The sequence below is a fragment of the Physcomitrium patens genome, chromosome 2 (genome assembly GCF_059467195.1).
Source record: "Physcomitrium patens ecotype Gransden chromosome 2, ASM5946719v1, whole genome shotgun sequence".
NCBI lineage: Eukaryota > Viridiplantae > Streptophyta > Bryopsida > Funariales > Funariaceae > Physcomitrium > Physcomitrium patens.
The window spans coordinates 10,907,510-10,928,696 of NC_143411.1; the positions used below are offsets into that span (position 1 = coordinate 10,907,510).

Below are 21,187 nucleotides of genomic sequence, written 5' to 3' on the forward strand. Positions count from 1 at the left end.
GGTTAAATTATTGACTAAGTTTCTATCCTACCAATCAACTATAAACACATGTAAAATCAAAGCACCATTTATGAAGCTTTTCTAGAAAATATTATAAAATAAATCTACTTTTATCTACTTCTACTTAATCATATAGATAAATATCATAGTAAATATGTATGTTTGTGACAAATTATTGGAATACAATAATTAATGAAAATAAATTTATTGCTAAAGAAAGAGTATAGGACATTCAATAATTAAAAACAAATTAACATTAATATATTCCATAATTGAATCTTGAACAAAAAAAAAGACATATGATGATATTGTGGCCTTTATAATGGAAGAATATGGATACATGTTTTTTCTAAACAAACTTGCAAAAACTGAAAAGACATTTGTCTATAATACTTTGGCAATTACAGTTTGATTGATGCAAATGATTGTCATATATATATATATATATATATATATATTGTATCATCAAGAATTATTGCATTGCTACTTGAAGAAGGAAGAACTGCCCATTCTACATTCAAGATTCTACTAGATTGTAACAAAGACTTTTTTTTGTTAAACTAAGAATTTTGACCATGCTGAATTTATTTGCCAAATTTTGCTTATTAATTGGAATGAACTTCCAAAACAACATTATTATTGTCTTGACATAGTTGATTATTCCTTTAGAAACATTTGAGATGTTGATTATCTATTTGGAAGGGCTACAATAGTTTTTGGTGGAGATTTTTGCCAAATATTGCCAATCATTGTAAAAGGAATTCAAGAAAAATTTGTAGCAATATCTTTTTGATGTTCTATACTTTGACTTCAAATAAAAATCTATACATTAAAAGAAAACATGAAGTTGAATTCAGGAGCACTTCAAGTAGATATTGAATTTGCTAATTGGCTTCTTTAGGTATATAATGCATACACGCATTGCATATATAGATGGTAGTGCATTCAAATTCTTTATGGTTGTATTATTATTGACTAATATTTTTATTTGCTACTTGCCACATTAATAATGGTACAAACTTATTATTCAATAATATAGCTACACTTTCTAATCACATGATTGTTAATCAACAATTGATGTTGTTAGTAGATGTCATTTATCCAAGATTGCCAAAAGATGGTGTAGCAAATGATGCCTTCTTTAGAAATATAATCAATTTATGTGCATAGAATAATGATATAGAGGATATTAATGAAAAGATTATGGCCATATTTTCCAAAAAAGAACAAGAATATCTAAGCATTGATGGAGTTGTTGTTGAAGATGGTGTCGACAGAATAATGTTTATATACTGGAATTCATCAAGTCGCTTAATCCATTTAGAATGCCCAAATTAAGGCTATCTTAAGTTTGGGACTCTGATGATGCTACTAAGAAATATTGTTCTTTGCTAAAGACTTTGCAATAGAATCCAATTGATAATTACATGACTAATGGATCGAGTTCTTGAAACAAGAATTCTTCGAGGAAATTTGCTGAAAATTTAGTGTTTATTCCACAAATTACATTAACTTCTACAACAAAAGAACTTCTATTTTTTCTAAAGAAGAAGTAATTTCCAATCCGTCTTACATTTGCTATAATAATAAATAAATTCCAAAGACAATTAGTGAAATATATTAGTTTGGATCTACAACAATTTTTTTTTATGGTCAACTTTATATAGCACTCTCTTGATGTACTTCCTCCCATTCTATCAAGATTCTTCTTCTTAGAAATGAAAATTTAAATTCCAAGCTAAATATTATTTTTCTAAAAGTTTTAATTAAATAAATATTAGTAATTTATTTATATTATTAATTTATTTATAATTTATAATTTATATTTTATATTTTATTTTTTTATTAACTTTAATACATCTTTAAATGTCTTAACATGCTTTTATGATTTTTTAATATAATTTAATGTTTTTTTATATTTTCACAAGTAATTCCTTGAATTAAATTAATTACTTTTTTTGTATATTATTTATGACAAAGGCATGGATTTACTTATCCTACTTCATACCTGAAAGCTCCATTGTATATTTTATTTCTTTCTATTTATATTATATTATATTTTAATTTGATAAATTAATATCCAATTATTATTCTATTTTTACAAGATGATACCTTATAGATTATATTTTTTAAAATCTTTTAATAATATTTGCAAGTTAAATTATTATTGTATAAGCTTCAAATCACATTTTGGTTATATAATTTATTATAAAATATTTTTGTATAATTGAGGTATTTTAAATTTTAAGATCTTTACAACAAACAACAAATGCACATTACTTAATAAAAAAAGAAAACAAATATACATATATATATATATATATATATATATACTTATAGATATAACATTTCTTTAAAAAAATCACATAAGTTTAATATACCTCATGCTGTGATTTGTGTGTGGATGCCCATTCAAGAATTGCGCCACTAAGAGCCTACAAATGGCTTACAACGAGAATAAATGAACTCGATAGCGTTCGTTCCAACGGAGATTTCAATCAACAGGCGAACACTTAGAAGCTGTCGAGGGAGGATGGATCGAGGGAGTTCATAAACGAATGGTGCTCATAATATCCAGTGAAGCAATCACTGCACGAACGTTGACCAAAATAAAGAGCCAGGGAGCGAGTGATCGAGAAGCAGGTGTCGACCTCTGCCGCTGCTTGGCCATCACACACTGGAATATCGAATACCAGTAACTGCACACAGCAAACCGCAGCTAACGACCGCGCGAGGTTAGAGGCAAGGATCCGACGACAGGCAGTTGGTCAAAGGCCGCAGGACTGTGCAAAGACGACGGACAAGCAAAGCACGGGCGAGGGAGCAGAAATTTTCTGAGAGCAAGGCAGCGCAGGGCAGGGGAGAGATAAGGAGCGGTAGCTGGCCTCCGCCATCGCCAGAATTAAGCAGTGAACAAGTGGAGGGGAAAATGGTGGCCGGGTGTACGCGGGATGAACGTGAGGACGTGAGGGCGAAGGGTGAGGCTGGCTGTTCCGTTGTGTAAAGGCCCGGCCGGGCCCGGCCCGGCCCCTGCTTTACCTTTGTGTGGACACCAAGCCGTCAGCCTTTCTGCGGTTTCAACACACACTGGACTTACTTCGAGTGATGGTCAGTGTTGTGGAAGCGGCTGGATCGTGCTTGTTCTCAAGTATCCCTTGTGAGGGGAGGAGTTGCAATTTGGGATACAGGCGTAATTCGAGCTTTCCTTCATTCCGTGTTTCTCCTCCTCCTTCATTTTTTTCTTTGGTCGGAGCTGCTGATACAATGGAATTGTGGTGGAGGTGAAGGGTGTGGGGGTTAGGAGAGGTGGTGGAGTTGGAATGGTGCCGAGGATGATAAGAAAGGGGTGGTGGCTTTGTGTCCGTGAATTCGGAGGTGAGAGGGGAACCATGTAAGGGCATGGCAGATTCGGGAGGGTTTTGGAGGGGAGGGGGGCGGCAGAGAGGAGGAGGAGCAGTCGGAGGAGGAGGGCTAACATTAAGTGGCGGGTTGGACCAGGATGGATTGGGCTGTAGTAATGGAGGGATGTGGAATTGAGTGTGGAGGTGGTGTAATCAGGCTTAGCGGCCATGAGCAGCTTACATTCTCGAGGGTGGGTTCCGGGAGGTTGGCGTCCGCTGCTGATGGTATGTCGTATACCATTTGCAACTCGGGAAACAGGTGAGGTAGTGTTTGTGGTAATTCAGTGATCTTGACCCCTTTCCGATCCGTGCGTTGCGGAGTGGAATATCAGGAATTTAGATAGCGTTAGGGTTGCTGACGGAAAGAAGCTTAGATGATGGCGAGGAAGGTTGAATGGTAATTTGAGTGTGAAGAGAATTGTAGTGTCAGGATCAGCTGAGCTAGCGCAATGAAGGAGTTACCAGGCAGAAAATCTGGAGGCGTAACGGAGGTCTCTTCTGCTCAGGGTCGCTCGCCAGCGAAAGCAGCTCGGGCCTCCAACGACGTAGATTCCGGGGGAAGCGATAGATTTTGTGGGGAGGAGATTACGGTAAGGCAGTGGCTCAGCAGGCCCAACCGAGAAGTAGACAGGGTGCAAAGTCTTCACGTATTCAAGCAGGTGCTAGATTTCGTAGACCTAGCCCACGGTCAAGGTGTTATGTTGCGGAACATTCGCCCGTCCTGCTTCCTGTTGTTTCCTTCAAACAGGGTTGCATTCATTGATTCTGCCAGTACTCGAAGCAGCTCAGAACAATACTGTGAGAATTCTCCCGGTAAGGGGTCCCCCTCCCCTGAAAGGAGACAGGGTGATGTTGGGGTGGAGAGAAATCAGGCGGAGCTCTTGGTTCGCCCTCCAGCTGGAACAGTCACATCAAGGCCCACATCAAGCAGCCGTGAATCGGAGCCCCAAAGACAAGATAGGGCCGTGTCTGGTCCCTGGTTGCCAGACTGGAGAGAAAGTACAGGATCTGAAGGTGAGAGGAGAGCAGTATCCAGAGATGGAGTGCAATCCTATGAAATTACTTCCTCTTCTGGTAAGCAAGTGGATATGAACAATAGTGACGGGCTACTTCGAAATGGAGAATATTGTTTTCCTCAGAGGCAGTTGTTGCTTATGGAGCAGGCATGGTACACTAGCTCGGAGGAGCATGCAACTGGCACGATCACATTTGCCTCTGACATTTACAGCTTAGGGGTATTTATGTTCGAGGTACTTCTGTCTAACCAACCTCAGCTGGTTATTTATTATTATAGTTTCACTTTTCAGCCTCTAAGAATTTCATTTTCTTGCATCTTTTAAATTTAAATTTTAGTTTAATTTGTAGTGTTTGGTTTTGTTATATTTAGGGTGGTAGCAGCACTCTAGAGTGCTAATGGACCTTGGTGTGGTCGTTTGTCTTACAGAATAGTTAAGTAGTGATGCATGAATTTTTTATTCCTATTTGCAGTAATCAACAAACAAGTGAACTTTGTACGTTGTCCTTAAAATACTAAGACATAGTTGGTGAATGAAATGTTCTAAGTCGAAGTTTGTGTTGATCACGTTAATGTGTATTGAGAAGTTAGTGATTATCATTTGATTTAACTTTTTTATTACTGTTTTCTTTCAGTTATTTTGCTCATTTGGGTCAGAAGTAGAGCGTATGAGAGTCATGGCTGATCTGCGGAATCGTATACTTCCACCACGCCTGTTGTCAGAGTGTCCAAAGGAAGCGTCTCTCTGCCTCTGGTTGCTGCACCCTGATCCATCTTGCAGGCCAAAAGCGAGGTAAGCTTATGCATGAAGGCAGTCTCTCGCAATCAATGTTTCAGAAGGAAGCTTTATGCTACCTCTGGTTATTGCAAAAAATACTCGAAAAATTTACGTCTTATGATAGATGTGTATTACCCATAAGAAAAAAGTCGAAATAGCAGCTGGTTGCTGCCAGTTCTAAGCCATATTATCTCGGCACACTCGTTCTACGTATCATTTACGTGCTACTGCTTGCGAAACTCGTCTGTAGATATTGTAGCAGATGCATTTAATGAAGGCTGATAATGAGTTCACCATACAAATCGAAGTGCTTCAAGATGGCAGCAGATGATATGCCTGGTATTTTATCACTTTGGTCTCGTCTGCTTCCAAGTCTGGGCAGCATTTGATTGCTTTTTGTTGTGAAGTTCTTGTTCCGCGCTCAAAGTGTGCCTGTGATCGGCAGGATCTTAATAAATTCCTTCACCTCCTTGTGAATCAGATTTCTTTTCTATATATTTGACTTCTTTGACATAGAGTTGCGTATCACACGGCTGTTATGTAATCGATAATCGCAATAACTCATTTTGCATACAGGGATATTTTTAATTGTGAGATCTTGATGGAAGCTGGGGACGCAATAGCTGAGAGACAAGCCGCAGTGCTATTGGAAGAGAAAGAAGCTGAGTCAGAAGTGTTGTTTGAGTTTTTGTTACGAATGCAAAATCAGAAGCAAGAAAATGCCCGAAAGCTGGCGCATGATGTGTCACGGTTGAGCGCAGACATTCAAGAAGTTGAAAGAAGACGGCTGGCGTTGAAGAAAAAGCGCGGTCCGATAACAAAGGTGGAGAATAGTGGGCAGAGGCGGGTCACAGGTGCTAACATGCAAGAACGGAAGGGGCTTCAGGGAAAGAGACAGCACCCAGAAGACGGGGTTGGGTTTAGGGAAAAAGGGATTGCTTGTATAGATGGGCGAGGTAAAATATTATCGAAAAGTGCTAGATTTATGAGTAACTTCAATCATCTAGAAAAAGTTTACTTCTCTATGAACTGGAGAGCTTGTGCACCTGGTATGGGTATGTCTAAATCGAGTTCAAGGCAAGGAGCAGAAGGTCTGAGTATTGGTTGTGCCGCGAGTGACGAATTGAAAGCAACCTCAAGATCAGGAGAGGAAAATGAAGAGGATTGGTTGGGCTGTTTCTTTGATAGCTTATGCAAGTATGCGCGCTACAGCCGGTTTGAAGTGAAGGCTACGTTGCGTCATGGCGATTTATTGAACACAGCGAACATGGTTTGTTCATTAAGTTTTGATCGGGACGAAGAATATTTCGCAACTGCTGGGGTGTGTAAACGTATCAAAGTTTTTGAATGTGACACAATACTCAACGAGCATGTAGATATTCACTATCCCGTGGTTGAAATACCGTGCCGATCCAAGTTGAGCAGTGTATGCTGGAATGGTTACATAAAGAGCCACCTAGCCTCCTGTGACTATGAGGGTGTTGTTCAGGTGGGTTTACCTTGCTTGGATCCCTTCATTTCGGTGGAAACATGTGGTTACAACTGTTGGTGAGGCATGTTTTTACATTGGATATTTTTACATGGGGTTGGCAAATTTTTAGGATGGACATTTAAAGCTTTGAGTATACGGGATTCTTCTGATCCCTTTTCAGTTTATATTTTAAATTGTGTAATCCTGGGACAATTGGTGATTTCATGATTACGTCCGTAATGTTAACCTTGGGCATACTGTTAAATATGCGTTTAGGAAGATATATTGTCAAACTAAGTACTAACTCTCCTTCTTTTTGACAGCAGCTGACGGTTATGTGCAATGCTTGTGCAAATAATTCCTGATTAAAAAATTGACGATGAATACCTTTCTCACTGGAAGTACTTTTGGATCAGTTGTGGGATGCCAGTAACAATCGAGTTCTGAAGGAGTACGAGGAACATGAGAAAAGAGCTTGGTCTGTCGATTTTTCAAAGGCCTACCCAACAAAATTAGCTAGCGGCAGTGATGATGGGACTGTGAAGCTGTGGAGTATCAATCAGGTATTTTTAATTTGGCTTACCCTAGTTATAGTATGATGTACATAGATTCTATTAACCTCGATGATGTCAAGGGCTATTTCCTTCTATATCAGTGTTTTTTGAATTTTATTCGCCGTGCATTTGTTTCGAGTTGGTAGTTTTCTGATGGTTCTCTGACTTCTTATCGACATTGATGTGGAAATACAGGAGAGAAGTATAGGTACGATCAAGACCAAGGCCAACGTATGCTGTATTCAGTTTCCACCTGACTCAGGGCACCTTCTGACGTTCGGATCAGCTGACTACAAGGTTTATGTTTATGATTTACGTACTACTAAGCTGCCGTTGTGTATTTTAGCGAGTCATCAGAAGGCTGTGAGCTATGTGAAGTTTGTGGATTCGGTTACTCTTGTCTCCGCATCTACAGACAACACGCTTAAGCTATGGGATTTGACAAGAGCTAACACAGCCCCACATGCCCAGACCGGCTGTTCGCTTACATATACTGGACATACTAATGAGAAGGTAACGCCATCTGCATATGATTACACTTGTTTACTTACGTTTTGTCTGCTTTTAGCCTTTGAAACTGTTTTGTAATCAGCCTTTGAAACTGCCTGCAGCTGTCTTCTTGCGGACTGGTTGCGCCCTGACTCGGAGGTTTGCTGTGGACTATTGTAGTGATTGATTTAACAAGTGTGTTTTAATCTGCAGAATTTCATTGGCCTCTCCATTGCGGATGGTTATATCGCTTGTGGATCGGAAACGAATGCAGTCAGTCCCTCTGCCTTGAAATTAATATTTGAAATTAGTAGATACTTTCATTACCTTGTTTGCTGCTTCTTCCCTCTGTCTTTAATGGTATATTTGATAAGTGTTAAATTGCATTCTTTGTATACCAATATGAGGTTTACAGGAACTTCTCTTGTAGAAAGTTGAGAAAGAGATCTACTAAAGGCGTTTAGAGGATTTAGGGTAGTAGTTGATTGAGTGGTGAAGAAAATTGTGCGATAATAAATGTAGCCAGACTTTGTCCCGTCTCCACCATCATGTGCCAAGTTTTGCTCCCAACTTGTAATGTCTAATCTCCTAGAAACTTAACGGTTGGGATTTTTACGGAAGTATGGTTTTCTTTTTCTTTTTCTTGCAGGTGTTCGCTTATCACAAATCCCTACCTATGGAAATGGCATCCCACAAATTTGGGTGCACAGATCCTATCACAGGCCGGGAAGTTGAAGAAGATGGTGGACAATTCGTTTCGAGTGTGTGTTGGAGAGGGAAGTCGCAAACTCTAGTGGCTGCTAACTCCATGGGTAATATCAAGATTTTGGAAATGGTGTGAGGTTTTTTTTCATGTTTTGACTTTTGCTCCTTGTCTAATTCCAGTAGGGTTAGCCCTTCTGGATGAACCGTTCCATGCACTCAGGTGTAGGTGGTTAAAATTTCTCGTCAGTAAAGCACCTTGTTTTAACTGCCAGATGCCGCTAGAGAGACTGGTAGGATGACGTAATATATTAAAAAAGAACAGATTGATAAAGGGAGAAAGTGCTCTAAATTTATAACTTTCTCTGAAAAAATTTGGTTCACCTCCAGAGTATGCTACTAGATGGAGTGAAGAGGGTCTATACTAAGTACGTTTAATCAAGTCGCAACCTTAACTATTTGGCTTTTCCACGGTCTGTGATGTTGATTTAGGGCAGTACATTGTAGATACTTCACGTTGCTTCATAAGATTCAACTCCATACAGTTCTAGCATCCAGGCGGATGACCAACAAAATATTCAAATTTTTTTTTGGATTCTATTATAGATTGAATGGCTCACCCATTTCCCGCTTGATAGCTGATGTAGTCACTGAACTTTATTGTAATATAAACTTCTTAAAGTGTTTGTAGCATAGTTTTCAGTAATAATATGTGTTGAAAGGATATAAAATTTGTTCTACAGTTCTGAATTTGTAATATTTTTGAATCCTAATAACTGTTCATAAGGTACAAATGCATTCAAAGAAAATACTGACATAAATGTTAATTCTAATGTTGAGTACTGTACATGAGTATTTCTTTTTCTTTTTCTTTTTTGATAAGAAATTCATCTAGACGGGATTTTCCCAAAATCTATAAGAAAAACACATTGTGAGTGTTAGAAATGATATTTCAATGAATGGACCAAAAATAGTTGTATTTTGAATTGAATTTTTAAAAAGTAACTTTTATCCAATGAATCAGTTTAAAACGTAAATATTACTAATTTATTGAGGTATGAAACAACAATAACGATACCATTCATTGAAAATAACAATGAAGTGTAGATTGATGTGTTCTATGTTTGATATATAAGCTTGAAATATCTTTTTCTAAGCTTAACAATTTTTCTAATAAACTACTAGTATTACTAGTATGTTGTTTCAAATACAAACAAATGTTTGCAATACTTGATACCACATTTGAATACAGAATAGATAGTTATTCAACTTCCAATGTAAATTCATCATCTTTTATAGTACTAATTAAAGGCAAAATTTGGTTTACAATTTTCTCTTCTATGTCATCATTAGGACTTGTATTCAAATTAAATTTTGCCTCAATTTGAATACACTCCACAACACCTAGAGTAGGTTGGTTTTTATTGTCAAGTGATAAGTTTGAAAGGTGTTAAAGTATATCATCAATCAATCTTTCTAATAGGAAGAAGCATTAAAGTCCTAGTATCATCATTTAAATCAATTATATGATATAAACCAATGTATCTCCATCAATGGCATATAGTATCAGCTAAGACATTAGTATGCTATGCTTTTACTATCTTAGTAACTGCATCATACACATCAATTTTAGGCTCCACATTTGACATAAAAACATCAATTAATCTTTGTACAAAATCTTTTCAATAATTGTACTTTAAATGATGTTATAATACTAGCATCCATTGGTTGATAATGACTTGTAGTATTTGATGGCAAAAACTCTAGTGTTATAATATAGATTTCTGCTCCAATATTCATAATTTTGTGGTCTAAAAAATTATCAAGTGATAGTAATTTTTTTTTTTTTTCTTTTTGTCTAAGATGCATCCTCTATATATTATCATCTATACTCAAGAATTTTCTCCCTATAAAATTTCCAAATTCTCTAGCCTTACAGCATTTATCACACTAAAAGCTCTTAGATGCAAATTCTTATTGATGACATAAAGAGGCAATTTAAAACTATCATCCATATGGCTTGTTACAACAATAGTAAGTTGTTCTTTATGTCGTTTTATTACTCTTCAATGAATGAGTTGCTAAAGATTGATTAGGCTTTAAAACAATAAAACAATCTAGTCTCATCCATAATATAAATATCAATAAGATCATACTCTCCTATCTAATCCTTAATCTCAAACATTTATAATTAAGTAGGTTTTGATTTATCTACAAAGATATCTTTACCATGTCTTATATAGGATTTAATATCATAACGCTTCTTAAAATCCGCTAACCATCTTTTAAAAAAAAAAAACTCTCTATTACCTTCTCTAGTCTCAATTCTAACATAAAACCTCTTAGCAACTGCAATAACTATGTCTCATCAATGTGGCATTTTTTTCTTGTATTACTTAAATTCACTAGTAAGTAGCCTCTTCAACTAGTAGATATTAAACCTTTTTCCTTCTCTTTTTATCATTGAAAGACTTCAACATAGTAGAGATCTACTTTTTCTTTTTGAAAAGTTTAAAAATAATCATTTTTTAATTAAAAATCTTACCTTAGAAGATGCTAATATTGCCAATGTACAATTAGTTATAGATTTTGCACCATTTATTTCTCTCTCATAAGCTTTACAATCAATTGTTTTGCTCAAAAGTCAATTTTTAATGCTTCACTCTATTATTAGGCTCAAATAATCTTGTTGCATTCATTAGAAGTGATATCTTTAAAATATACTTAAATCATCTTGTCGAAAATATAGTTATGACAATATAACATCTATATAATCATAAACATAAATTTGAGTTTGAATTAAGTGATTTTAGAAGTTGATAAAAACATAAATTGTAATATTGTATAATAGTCTTATGAGTGAGTTTTAGTTTAAATTCTAACTTTATACTATCAATCACACACCAATTCAATATACCATTTCAATGGTGTACTTTACACGACACTCTACTAAACTAATTACATTCCTATAAACTCAAATCTATAATGAAAACAGCCATACAAAAAGCATTGCAATAATAATGGATAGAAAAAAGAAAAAAGAAAAAAAAAATTGTTTAAAAATAAATAAATTAATCAAAATTTGACTTCAACTCAATACATTCTACATTAATTGGATCATTTTGAATCCAACTCTACAAAAAAAAAAAAAAAAAAAAATCCTCAATTGTAGTTGTATTTTGATAGATGTGGGATCCAAAAAATAAAAATCAGAATAGTTTTAAATTTTTTGGCGCCTATATCTACTAAAATACAACTCTAATTGGCAATTGTTTTTGCAAATTTGGACTCAAAATGATTCAATTAGTCTTGATAACATGTATCTACAAGAAAATTTAGGAAGAAAAAAAAAAAAAAAAAAAAAAAAAACACACTAAATCATGTAAATAGAGATGTGTAAATTACAGTATTGATTCACCAAAGAAGAGCAACGCACTCTCCAAATTCATCCTTGTACATAATCAATCAAATGCAAGGACTTCTATAGTATTAAATCTATTAGTTTATAGTATGGAGATTTCAAGTCCTTTGTTTAATTTATACATCTATCTCTATTGTGATTTTTAGATCTAAGTTTTCTACTACATACAAAAGTACATTGTAATCCTACTTGTAATAACAAGAGGGCTCTATATCTTTAGTTGTTGTAAGTTAGTGAAAATGCTAACAACAAACAAATGGTTTCTACTTGCAATGATTGGAAAGCCTACTTGTATTATCTATTTTTTTGCAGAAAAATTGAGTATGTTTGACTAGTGTAGAAGGGTTCTAACTATTATCAAGTTACACTCAACACTAGAGAGAGTATAAAAAGCTAATTATTAATAACTTAACTATTAACCTTGTAATATTTTAGAAAGTATATATATTAACTTATAGAGTGAAATAACTTATATTGTGGTAAAATTTATTGAGATTCAATTGTATAATTTTTTTTAAATAAAAATAAATAAAAATTTATAATTATAGAAAGATAAGATTGTATTTTAAAAAAAGACCAACATTTTTAATGTTTCTATAATGCTATAAGAAATGTAATATTTAATGGAAGCTATTTATTTTCAAAAATCTCAAATTAAAATCTAAGTTGTTTTGAAATTGAATTAAATATTCTTATGTATTTTTTAGAAATTATTATTGTATTTTTTAATCTATAAATTAAAATACTAGATCTCTTAAAACTACTTTTTAGAAGAATATTTTTTTAGTAATTCTTTTTGGAATCATAATTTACCATAGATATAAAAGAAGCAAGACATTGATGATTATAGTATTTTTTTATAATTTTTCTTATTTTGATGAATAATAATTAATTAATTATAAACTTATTTTTTATTTTTAAAATAATTTAGCTTATTTATCTAGATTTAACAAATTTCTTTTGTCAATATACTCTTTAATATAAATTAGTTGAAGAATATAAAGTATTAATAATTGTATATACATTATCTAACTATTAGGATTTTTTTCTTTTTGCACCAATAATTAAAAAATCCCTTGTATTTCTCAAAACATTTATGGCTTCTAAAAATCTTATAAAGTTATATTTTTTTAATATTTAAATTCTTAATTAACTAGTTATAAACCCTAAAATCCTGAACCTATTATGCAAAGTTAAAACTTATAAGAAGGTAAAATTCTTCAAAAAAAATGTTTCTTTACTTACTATTATTTTTAAAAAAATCATATACATATATATTTGCAACAACTAAATTACATTAGAATGCTTACTTAATTCAAATACAAATCTATTGAAAATGCTTTATTTCAAAAGAATTCCAAATTTATTTCAAATTATTTCAATTATTCATTCATTAAATTTAAATATTCATTATATTTATTTTGTGAAAAAGAAAAAAGTAAAGAAAAAATTGTAAAAATAAAACTTAAAATTTCAACATATAAACAAACAAATTGTATACAACATGTTTATCCAAAGTTTACAATTATTATTGAATGGGTGCATGCAAGATCCCACAATGAAGACTAAAAAAATGAGTTTTGTGCCACACAAGACTGAGTGACCATGACTCTTACTATGGTTTAATTTACAATAGAACCTTACCACTTCTGACTCCCACCAAGATGATAATTTCAAACAAGGTTTACAGTGTTGCTCAAAAAAAGACAGGCTCAACTGAAATGGGAAGTAGCAGAGTGATTATATCATTAAGAAGAGTTAAACTCACAGTGGAATATTGTCGTAAAATGAGCAAATGGATTTTGCCTCAACGTTGACCACGCTAGTGTGTGTCGAAAAACTACTCTTACAAACGAATACTGGAACTGAATAGATGGCTGGGTAATAACTTGACAAGTGAATGGCATGTGCAAGATTTGTAATAAATGATTATTGTGGAAAATTTAGAGATGCCATTAACACCAATTGCAACATAATATGTTCAATTTGCTCAAACCAACTTAAAACAACCCTGAACCTGGTTTCGAAACCCCTGAAGCAACTGGACCTGCTACCCAAGAATTTCGAGCATTCTGTAATTATTGACTTCGACCTTTGATTCAAGAGTGAGAAGCAACGCAAGTTAATCGAAACAAAAGAACAAACAAAACAACTAACAAAACAAATACGATGTAAAGAACTGGCAGCCACACGGATATCAAAATGGACTCAACTAATTAAACATTTTGTCAAATAAATAGAGAATACTGGTTACATGGTCATTAACACCCACCTAAGTACAACTAACAATCACGACTTTAACTTGTCATTGGGTACCCAAAAGCTAGTTGAATGAAGCAGGCAGACCAGAATCACAAGCTAACATACAGCAGGTAGCTCCCAGACCATATTCCATACAGTTGTAATCCCATCAATATAAAAACCGCGGGATACAGAGTCACTTTATCAAAAGATCGCTGTGACAAAACTCAAGTTACCGAAATTTCAACTTTTTATCATGCTTAAATTGATCTCTCATCCTGCATATTGAAAGGAAGCATTACCCACAATCTACAGCAAAACTGCTAGACAGCCTTGGCCCTTTATCCTAACGCTATCAAAGACTGTAATGGAGTTGGTTCTATGGAGGAGAAACAACTTCACACGAATATTCTCTTACTGTATAGATTCGTGGCTCTGGGTGAGCTATACACAACTATTGTGCTCAACAAAGTGAACCGCAGGGACACAAGAAAATCATGTTCTCCATCTTTGTTTCTTTTCGGAGAAGCAAGCGACTGAGTTCAGAGAGGAAAGAATACCTTGACATATTTAATGAGGATTAAGAATTCGAACAACCTTCGAACCTGACACTCACAGTGAAGGTAAGAAGCCATGGGGTCACAAAGTGATGGCGGGGCCTGTCAACCATTTATTGTTGCTTCTTGACGTTGATGACTTTAATTTTGGATGAAAACCACCAATCTCGAATCCAATAGGGGCAGTAGAACAGGATGCGATAAATACGAGACAGGAAACCATATGTGTAGCACGCAGTAGAGGATTTCGCTACAATAGCGTTGACAGCCTTCTTAGCGAAAAGGGGAGCGGGGGTTGACTTCGGGTGGTGTGACAACATTGCCCGCTGCAGCAAGTACTCCTCGTAAGGCTTGAAGATTTTTAACATGCTCAAATTGTTCTTCAGAATTTCGTATCCCTTGGATGCGATACCAGTGACCACGCCACCCGGAACAAGAAGCATGACGTCGATGTTGAATGGTTTTAACTCCAATCTACCAACATGTGAGTATACGTTAAAAATCTTCAAGCCATCTAATTAGATTTTCAATCTACATGAAGTCAAGAGTTCCAGCTGGAAGGAACTACAGAGCTCTATCGTTTGATTTGTCTTTCATATAAATCAGACAGCTGATCCGCCAACTGCGACAACAGAAGATGATTCCATCCAACTCTGCTCTAAAGCTTGTGCGGGGTTTTGCTGCACTATGGTAAATCAAGATATTCCTGTAACAAAACTTGTTTTCACAGACGTGGACAGATGAAACAACCGTACGTTTTGTAAAAAAACTGGAAAAGCGAGACTAAAAAGTGGTGACAAATTCCTAACATCTTTCTATGCTCTCTAATCCAATTCAACTCACCTCAAAGCATCAGTGCTGTAATGCAACGCTGCCTTAGAAGCACTATAGGCTCCAGTAAATGGACCAGTTGCATAAACTGCTATACTGCTTACATTCACAATCTTGCCTTTCCCTTTCGCCACCATGTGCGGCACAACCGCTTGAATCATCATAATGGGACCTACGTGAACAATGTGGTTGTACATTGTAAAAATCCACAAGGGCAGACTAGTTCGCTAATCACGCATCTTGAACTAGTTGGCAAACATCTCAGGAGTGCAGTCAAATCTATGGCGCCGAACATGCATTTCTAAAGGACAATGAAAAGCCATATCCTGCAAGCTAGATTTAAATTCCCGCGCGAGAAACTGTAAAGCTCTTCTTCGTTGAATGTAGCGATCAATCACTTCGAGGAAAAATTCAACGCAAAAACAATGCCAGAATCCAAAAACCGCCTATCTCATGTCAAACGCAAGCCCAATCACAAAACATGTACACCATCAAATGTCATTTCCACTTGCTCGATTTCTGAAACAAGAAATCTTACGACCATGCATAAATGGCCTGCACCTGGCGACACTTTCAAAGTGATTGGGTCAAACACTTTACACATAGCCCCACTCATTGAGAAAGAGACGATTGAAGCCGTCATACCAAGGTAGTTGGTTCTGTAGACTTGGTCCACTATTGCAATGGGGACTTCCACCAGGGGAGCAGTACAAGGCATGCCTGCATTGTTGACGAGGATGTCAATTCGGCCATATAAGGCCATGACCGATGCCACGGCCTCCTTGATGCTCTCCTCCGACAGCAAATCAAGAGCAAGAACCGCAATATACTGGTGACCTTCGAACCTCTTCATAGTTTCCAAAGACCTAGAGGTGGCAACAACCGTAAATCCGCAATCACAAAATTCTAAGGCAAGTGCAGACCCAATCCCCCCATCGGAACAGCCCGTAATGAGGACAACCTCTTCTCGTCGTCCTGGTGACACCGGCCCTCCACCCATGTCTGCCACAGCTTGGAAAACCACCCTCTTAAGCTCCTCGAAATGGCTTTCACGCACGCACACCCCCAACCGACAGGCCACAGAAAAAGGACACAATTTTTTGGTTCAAAGCTGCAAAAACAGATTCAACTGGCAACTGTATGCCGCGTTCGAAGCGACTAGCAGTGTACACTGAGCAAATTGAAGAGCAGATTGCAGTAGGAGTCAGCTAAGGAGCAAAACCCACATGATGCATTTGCTTGCAAGGGCACCATCGACGCATCTGCAATTGGTCGCGCACTGTCACCGGCCTACGCTACACTGCGGGATGCTTGCGAAGCCCAATCCTCCGAAGACTCTGCTCTTGGGGAACGGGCCGGGTGGCGCTGAGCCTGTCCCTCCCACCTCGGCCCGGCCCGGCCCGACCCGAACCTACCCTGCCGTGCTTTCCATGAACTTTGCCTTTAAAGTTACCTTGTTAGGGCATCGTCATTTTCCCACAAGCCAACAATTCAACTCTTTAATACTATTTCGGATGAAGTCATCTTACAATGTATGATTATTAATTTTCTATATGCACCCTTTTTGTAACATGTACTGCAGAAGCGGATGATTTTTCAAGTTATTTTTTTGGATATAAAGATCAAAAAAGTTTTATCACAAAACTTTCCAGTAAAATACAAATATTATTTTATTTAATATTTTTAACCTATTCTCAAATATAGATATTTTGAGGGTTTTCTTTTCTTTTCTTTTTTCTTTTTTGTAAAACTTTGTGATTCATCATCATTGTACATGATAGACTTTGGTTTTCAAATAATAACAATGATAATAACTGTATACCTTGCTGAACTTAAAAATCAAAAAAGATAGATTTCTATGGTAATAATTTTAAATCGGTGTTACTTTCTGAAACTCTTCAATTATTATAAAAATAAATAAAAATAACTATGATCGATTTTATTCTTAAAGTGGAAGTTAACATCAAACAAAATTTTGCAAACAACATTAACATTATATAGAAAGATAAATTGACTAAAATGACAGCTAAACATTTGACAGAGTTGTACTATATTATGAATTTAATATACATTGAGAGAGGAAATGATTTATCTTATTGCCACTTGCAACATCTACAAATCATCATGCAGTATGTATATATATATATATATATACAATCAATTTTAAAATGTAAAGTATAAGATTATGCACATATTTAAGGTTTTGTAACAGTACATCATCAAGTAATTTGATCACCTTTGCAAATGCCACCAATCCATTAGTAGACGGAAATATAAAATTCTTTAAGGAGCTCTCAGTCACAGCAAATTTAAGACATTTAGAACAGTAGATGTTTGATAATTAATGATTACATTTTTAATTTATAATTAGCATAGTATGAAATAAGTCAATATTCCTTCTTGATTCATACAAATGGAAAAAAAATACTATCAATATTGTCAAAATCATAAACATATTACCTTTTATTGTTACAGACATTTGTATATTAACAATATCAATATTATTAGGACAAAAAGATTTTGTCCCCTTGTGATGTTTTTTGAAATTTTATCAGTCTCTCTTTTTCTCCTATTTTAATTAGATAAATTTCAATTGATTTACTTATTCATTATTTCTTAATCATATAACTCATTGTGTAGATTTTACCTTGAAATGTATGAATGCCACATTGCTAGAACTTGATCATTTCAAACATTGATATATTGGTTGTCCTGATAATTTATGACATCTATTAAATTTGTTTCTTAGATGTCAATGTGGTTTATCTCCTTTAAAATAATATTTTTACTATTATAAACATAAAATAAATGAATCGTACAATGTGAATATTATTTATTTTATTTTATCTTTTAAACATTTATTATTATTAAATCAAACAAAAGTGAAAATTTTGAAGGTCTAAGTGAACTACTAGTTGATTAAAAAAATGAGTGTTTTAAACCAAGTAACTTACGATTCAAAGTTCCAATTTTAAAAAATCAAAAATTTAATTTAAATATATACATATAAAAATTTAAATACATAAAAAGTCGTATATACATCATTATAAACTGGTTTATTTAAAATAATTTTGAGATCTAAAAAGATTATTTTTTAAAAGTCTTTGTTTAAAATGTGAAAAGAGGCTTAAAAGATATTATCATTACCATTGATATTAATTGTTTATTACTTAAAACATTCGTCAATGTGGATTCAAATGCAAATAAAATTTCAAATGGAAGAACACTTTTGCAAATAAAAAATTCAACGAGCTTAAAAATAATAGTTTCTCAAGAAAATAAGGAACTAGGGTATTGCCCAATACATTGACTTGTATATGAGAAAGAACCCTCCACCACAATGTATTGCATGTATGCATAATAATATTACTTGGATATATACAAGACTGAGATGTACATTGGCCTTGTATTCCAATTGGCACGATTGCATAAACTGCACGTATTTAGAATTTGAGTGGAGATGATTATGAAATAATTCTAAACCTCACTTGCACCACAGCACTTTTCTATAGAAAAATAAGAGGTTAGGGCAACATTAGAAGCCATCCCAGTGCCCTATAAAAATCCCATCTGCATGCATTTTTCTAAAGCTCTTTTTTGCAGAAGAGGACCCATTAGCACAAAAAATCAACGTTGATTGCATGCATATTAGTTGCCACTACTTCCAAGAGAATAAGATTTTATTCTTAGATGCTTGTGGAATAATTCCTTGTAGAGCTTTGCATCAATTTTACCATATAATGTGGATTATCTGGTAGCTACTGTTGAAAAGTTTGTTCCATTTTTTTATTTTATTTTTAATATTTTTGTCTTTTAAACCCAATAATTTTAAAGCATTCCTCTGGCACCCATGTGAGATTATAATGAGGATGAGAAAAACCCTAAATAGTGAATTTTCTAAAGGCAATGCTGCACTCCTTAAGCTGCGTTTGGATGAGTTTCCAAGATATTTGTCTATCATCCACGAAGTCTGATTCTCATCCTTGGATGGGTCTTTTTTGGAGGATGTGATTTTATTTTTATTTTTAATTTTAATTTTTTAACTGTTCAGCTGGAGGCTCTCAATCAGAAATATAAAGGGGTTGTATATGAACCTTTTGAAAACCATGGTAGAGCTTAAAAAGTCAGTTTTTAATGGCTCCTCAAGCATCAAATACCTAACCTAGCAAAAAAAAAAAAAAAAAAAAAAAAACAAACAAACAAACAAACAAACAAACAAACAAACAAAAAAAAAATACATCTAAAGTTTGTGCCACTAAGTCCAATGAATGACGAGATTCATTTCTGAAAATTAGTGGGTTTAGGTAAGATTCCATTATATTCCATTGAATCACCTATGCCTCTTTACAGCTGTGGTTCATATTTTTTTTTCTTCTAACATCGTCACTACATTTACTCTTTCAAAACTTGTACATTTTCACATATCAAAACAACAAAAAAATAATAATAATAAACAATCAATAATATTTTTATGTTTTAAATAAAGTGGTAAATTGTATTGCCTTCCTGTTGCGTATGTATATATGTATATCCACACTGAAAAGGTTGTAGTAATAGAGCTCATACAACATGGATTATTAAAAAATTATAAAAACGATTGTTTTAGTATTACAAGATACTAATACATCCATGTTTTATGAGTTTTTTACAATAAATCCATGTATTACCATAAATAAATAAAATAAAAAATTATTGCACTACAAGAACATTATAAAGCATGAGAACATAAAAAGATACTTGAAAATTTTAAAAGCACTGGAACATGGACAAATATGGAGCAGCTGTGTGACCTGGTCATGCCCCCCCTGCATGCTGCTCTGCATTAGGATGGATGAATATGAGGATGAATTCGATCGTTCGTTGAATGGATGATAATAGAAGGCATAGCTTTCCATGGAGTAAATATATCCAAAGGAAACCGGGTTATTTATGGGTTATCCTTTATAGATGCTGAAGCTTAAACTCATGTGTACTAACTTCTATATTGCAATAAAGTAATAATAATAGTGTTAGACAAATAATAAGTAAATGAATTTGGTAAGTTTTTAAATTGTTTCTCAAAGCATTGTGAAAAAAAAAAAACAAAATGGACTTGAGCAAGCTAACTATGCTTCAAGATAATTTTCAAAGCTACATGTATATGGCATATATTAAGAGGATTATAAATCCAACAGTTTTTTGCTTAATAATCTCTACCATGTTATACAATTACATTATTTTTCTTTAGAAAATTCAACTCACAATATTCAAAGTCCAATTTGCAAAACATACACCAGTAGAATTTAAAATTTTAAAAATTAGTCATGTGGTTCATGTTAAAAAGCATGTGCAGACATACAAGCTTACATTTATATATTCACACAATTGTTATAATAGAATTCCAAATTTCAAAACCCTAAAAGACCAGTATTTAATTACATTAATAAAACCATCTTACATTTTAAGTTTGAAACGTTATAACCTTTAACTTTCACATTTGAGTCCACCACATTGTATCATAGATGAACATTGAATAATTTATTCTTTTTGTAATCCATGGAATATTAATTTCAACTGATAGAGGATATGCACTTGTGTGAGAGTTGTATTCTGTCTAAATGGTATCCCTGGATGGTTTTAAAATTTTGAATAGAAAAATTGAGTGTCATAATCTGAAATTCGCCTTACGATTAAGTCGATTGGAATGTTATTGCAGAGTTTACATACAAGGTGAGATCCTTGTACAAT

General features: G+C 34.3%; 2 protein-coding genes across 5 annotated transcripts; one reads left to right on the forward strand and one right to left on the reverse strand.

Annotated features, from left to right (window-relative positions):
* Positions 1 to 3,199: 3,199 nt before the first annotated feature.
* On the forward strand, positions 3,200 to 9,105 carry LOC112276316 (protein SPA1-RELATED 3). 4 transcript variants are annotated; one of them, XM_024507505.3, is made up of 8 exons: positions 3,518 to 3,660; positions 3,826 to 4,651; positions 5,052 to 5,209; positions 5,771 to 6,683; positions 7,082 to 7,228; positions 7,415 to 7,732; positions 7,922 to 7,981; positions 8,358 to 9,105. In XM_024507505.3, the coding sequence occupies exons 2-8, from the start codon at positions 3,851 to 3,853 to the stop codon at positions 8,547 to 8,549; spliced, it is 2,589 nt and encodes an 862-aa protein (XP_024363273.1). In that variant the 5' UTR covers positions 3,518 to 3,660; positions 3,826 to 3,850; the 3' UTR covers positions 8,550 to 9,105. The 4 variants fall into 4 exon arrangements, 3 of the variants coding, with proteins under 3 accessions (XP_090102333.1, XP_024363273.1, XP_024363293.1); XM_024507525.3 differs by lacking the exon at positions 3,518 to 3,660 and having other exon boundaries at positions 3,962 to 4,415; positions 4,565 to 4,651; XM_090246207.1 differs by having other exon boundaries at positions 3,200 to 4,651.
* Positions 9,106 to 14,220: 5,115 nt separating this feature from the next.
* LOC112279108 (short-chain dehydrogenase ptmH) lies at positions 14,221 to 16,752 on the reverse strand. The gene is made up of 4 exons (XM_024513234.3): positions 16,687 to 16,752; positions 16,106 to 16,462; positions 15,473 to 15,632; positions 14,221 to 15,103 (listed from the first exon to the last, which is right to left on the reverse strand). The coding sequence occupies exons 1-4, from the start codon at positions 16,712 to 16,714 to the stop codon at positions 14,743 to 14,745; spliced, it is 906 nt and encodes a 301-aa protein (XP_024369002.1). The 5' UTR covers positions 16,715 to 16,752; the 3' UTR covers positions 14,221 to 14,742.
* Positions 16,753 to 21,187: the final 4,435 nt, after the last annotated feature.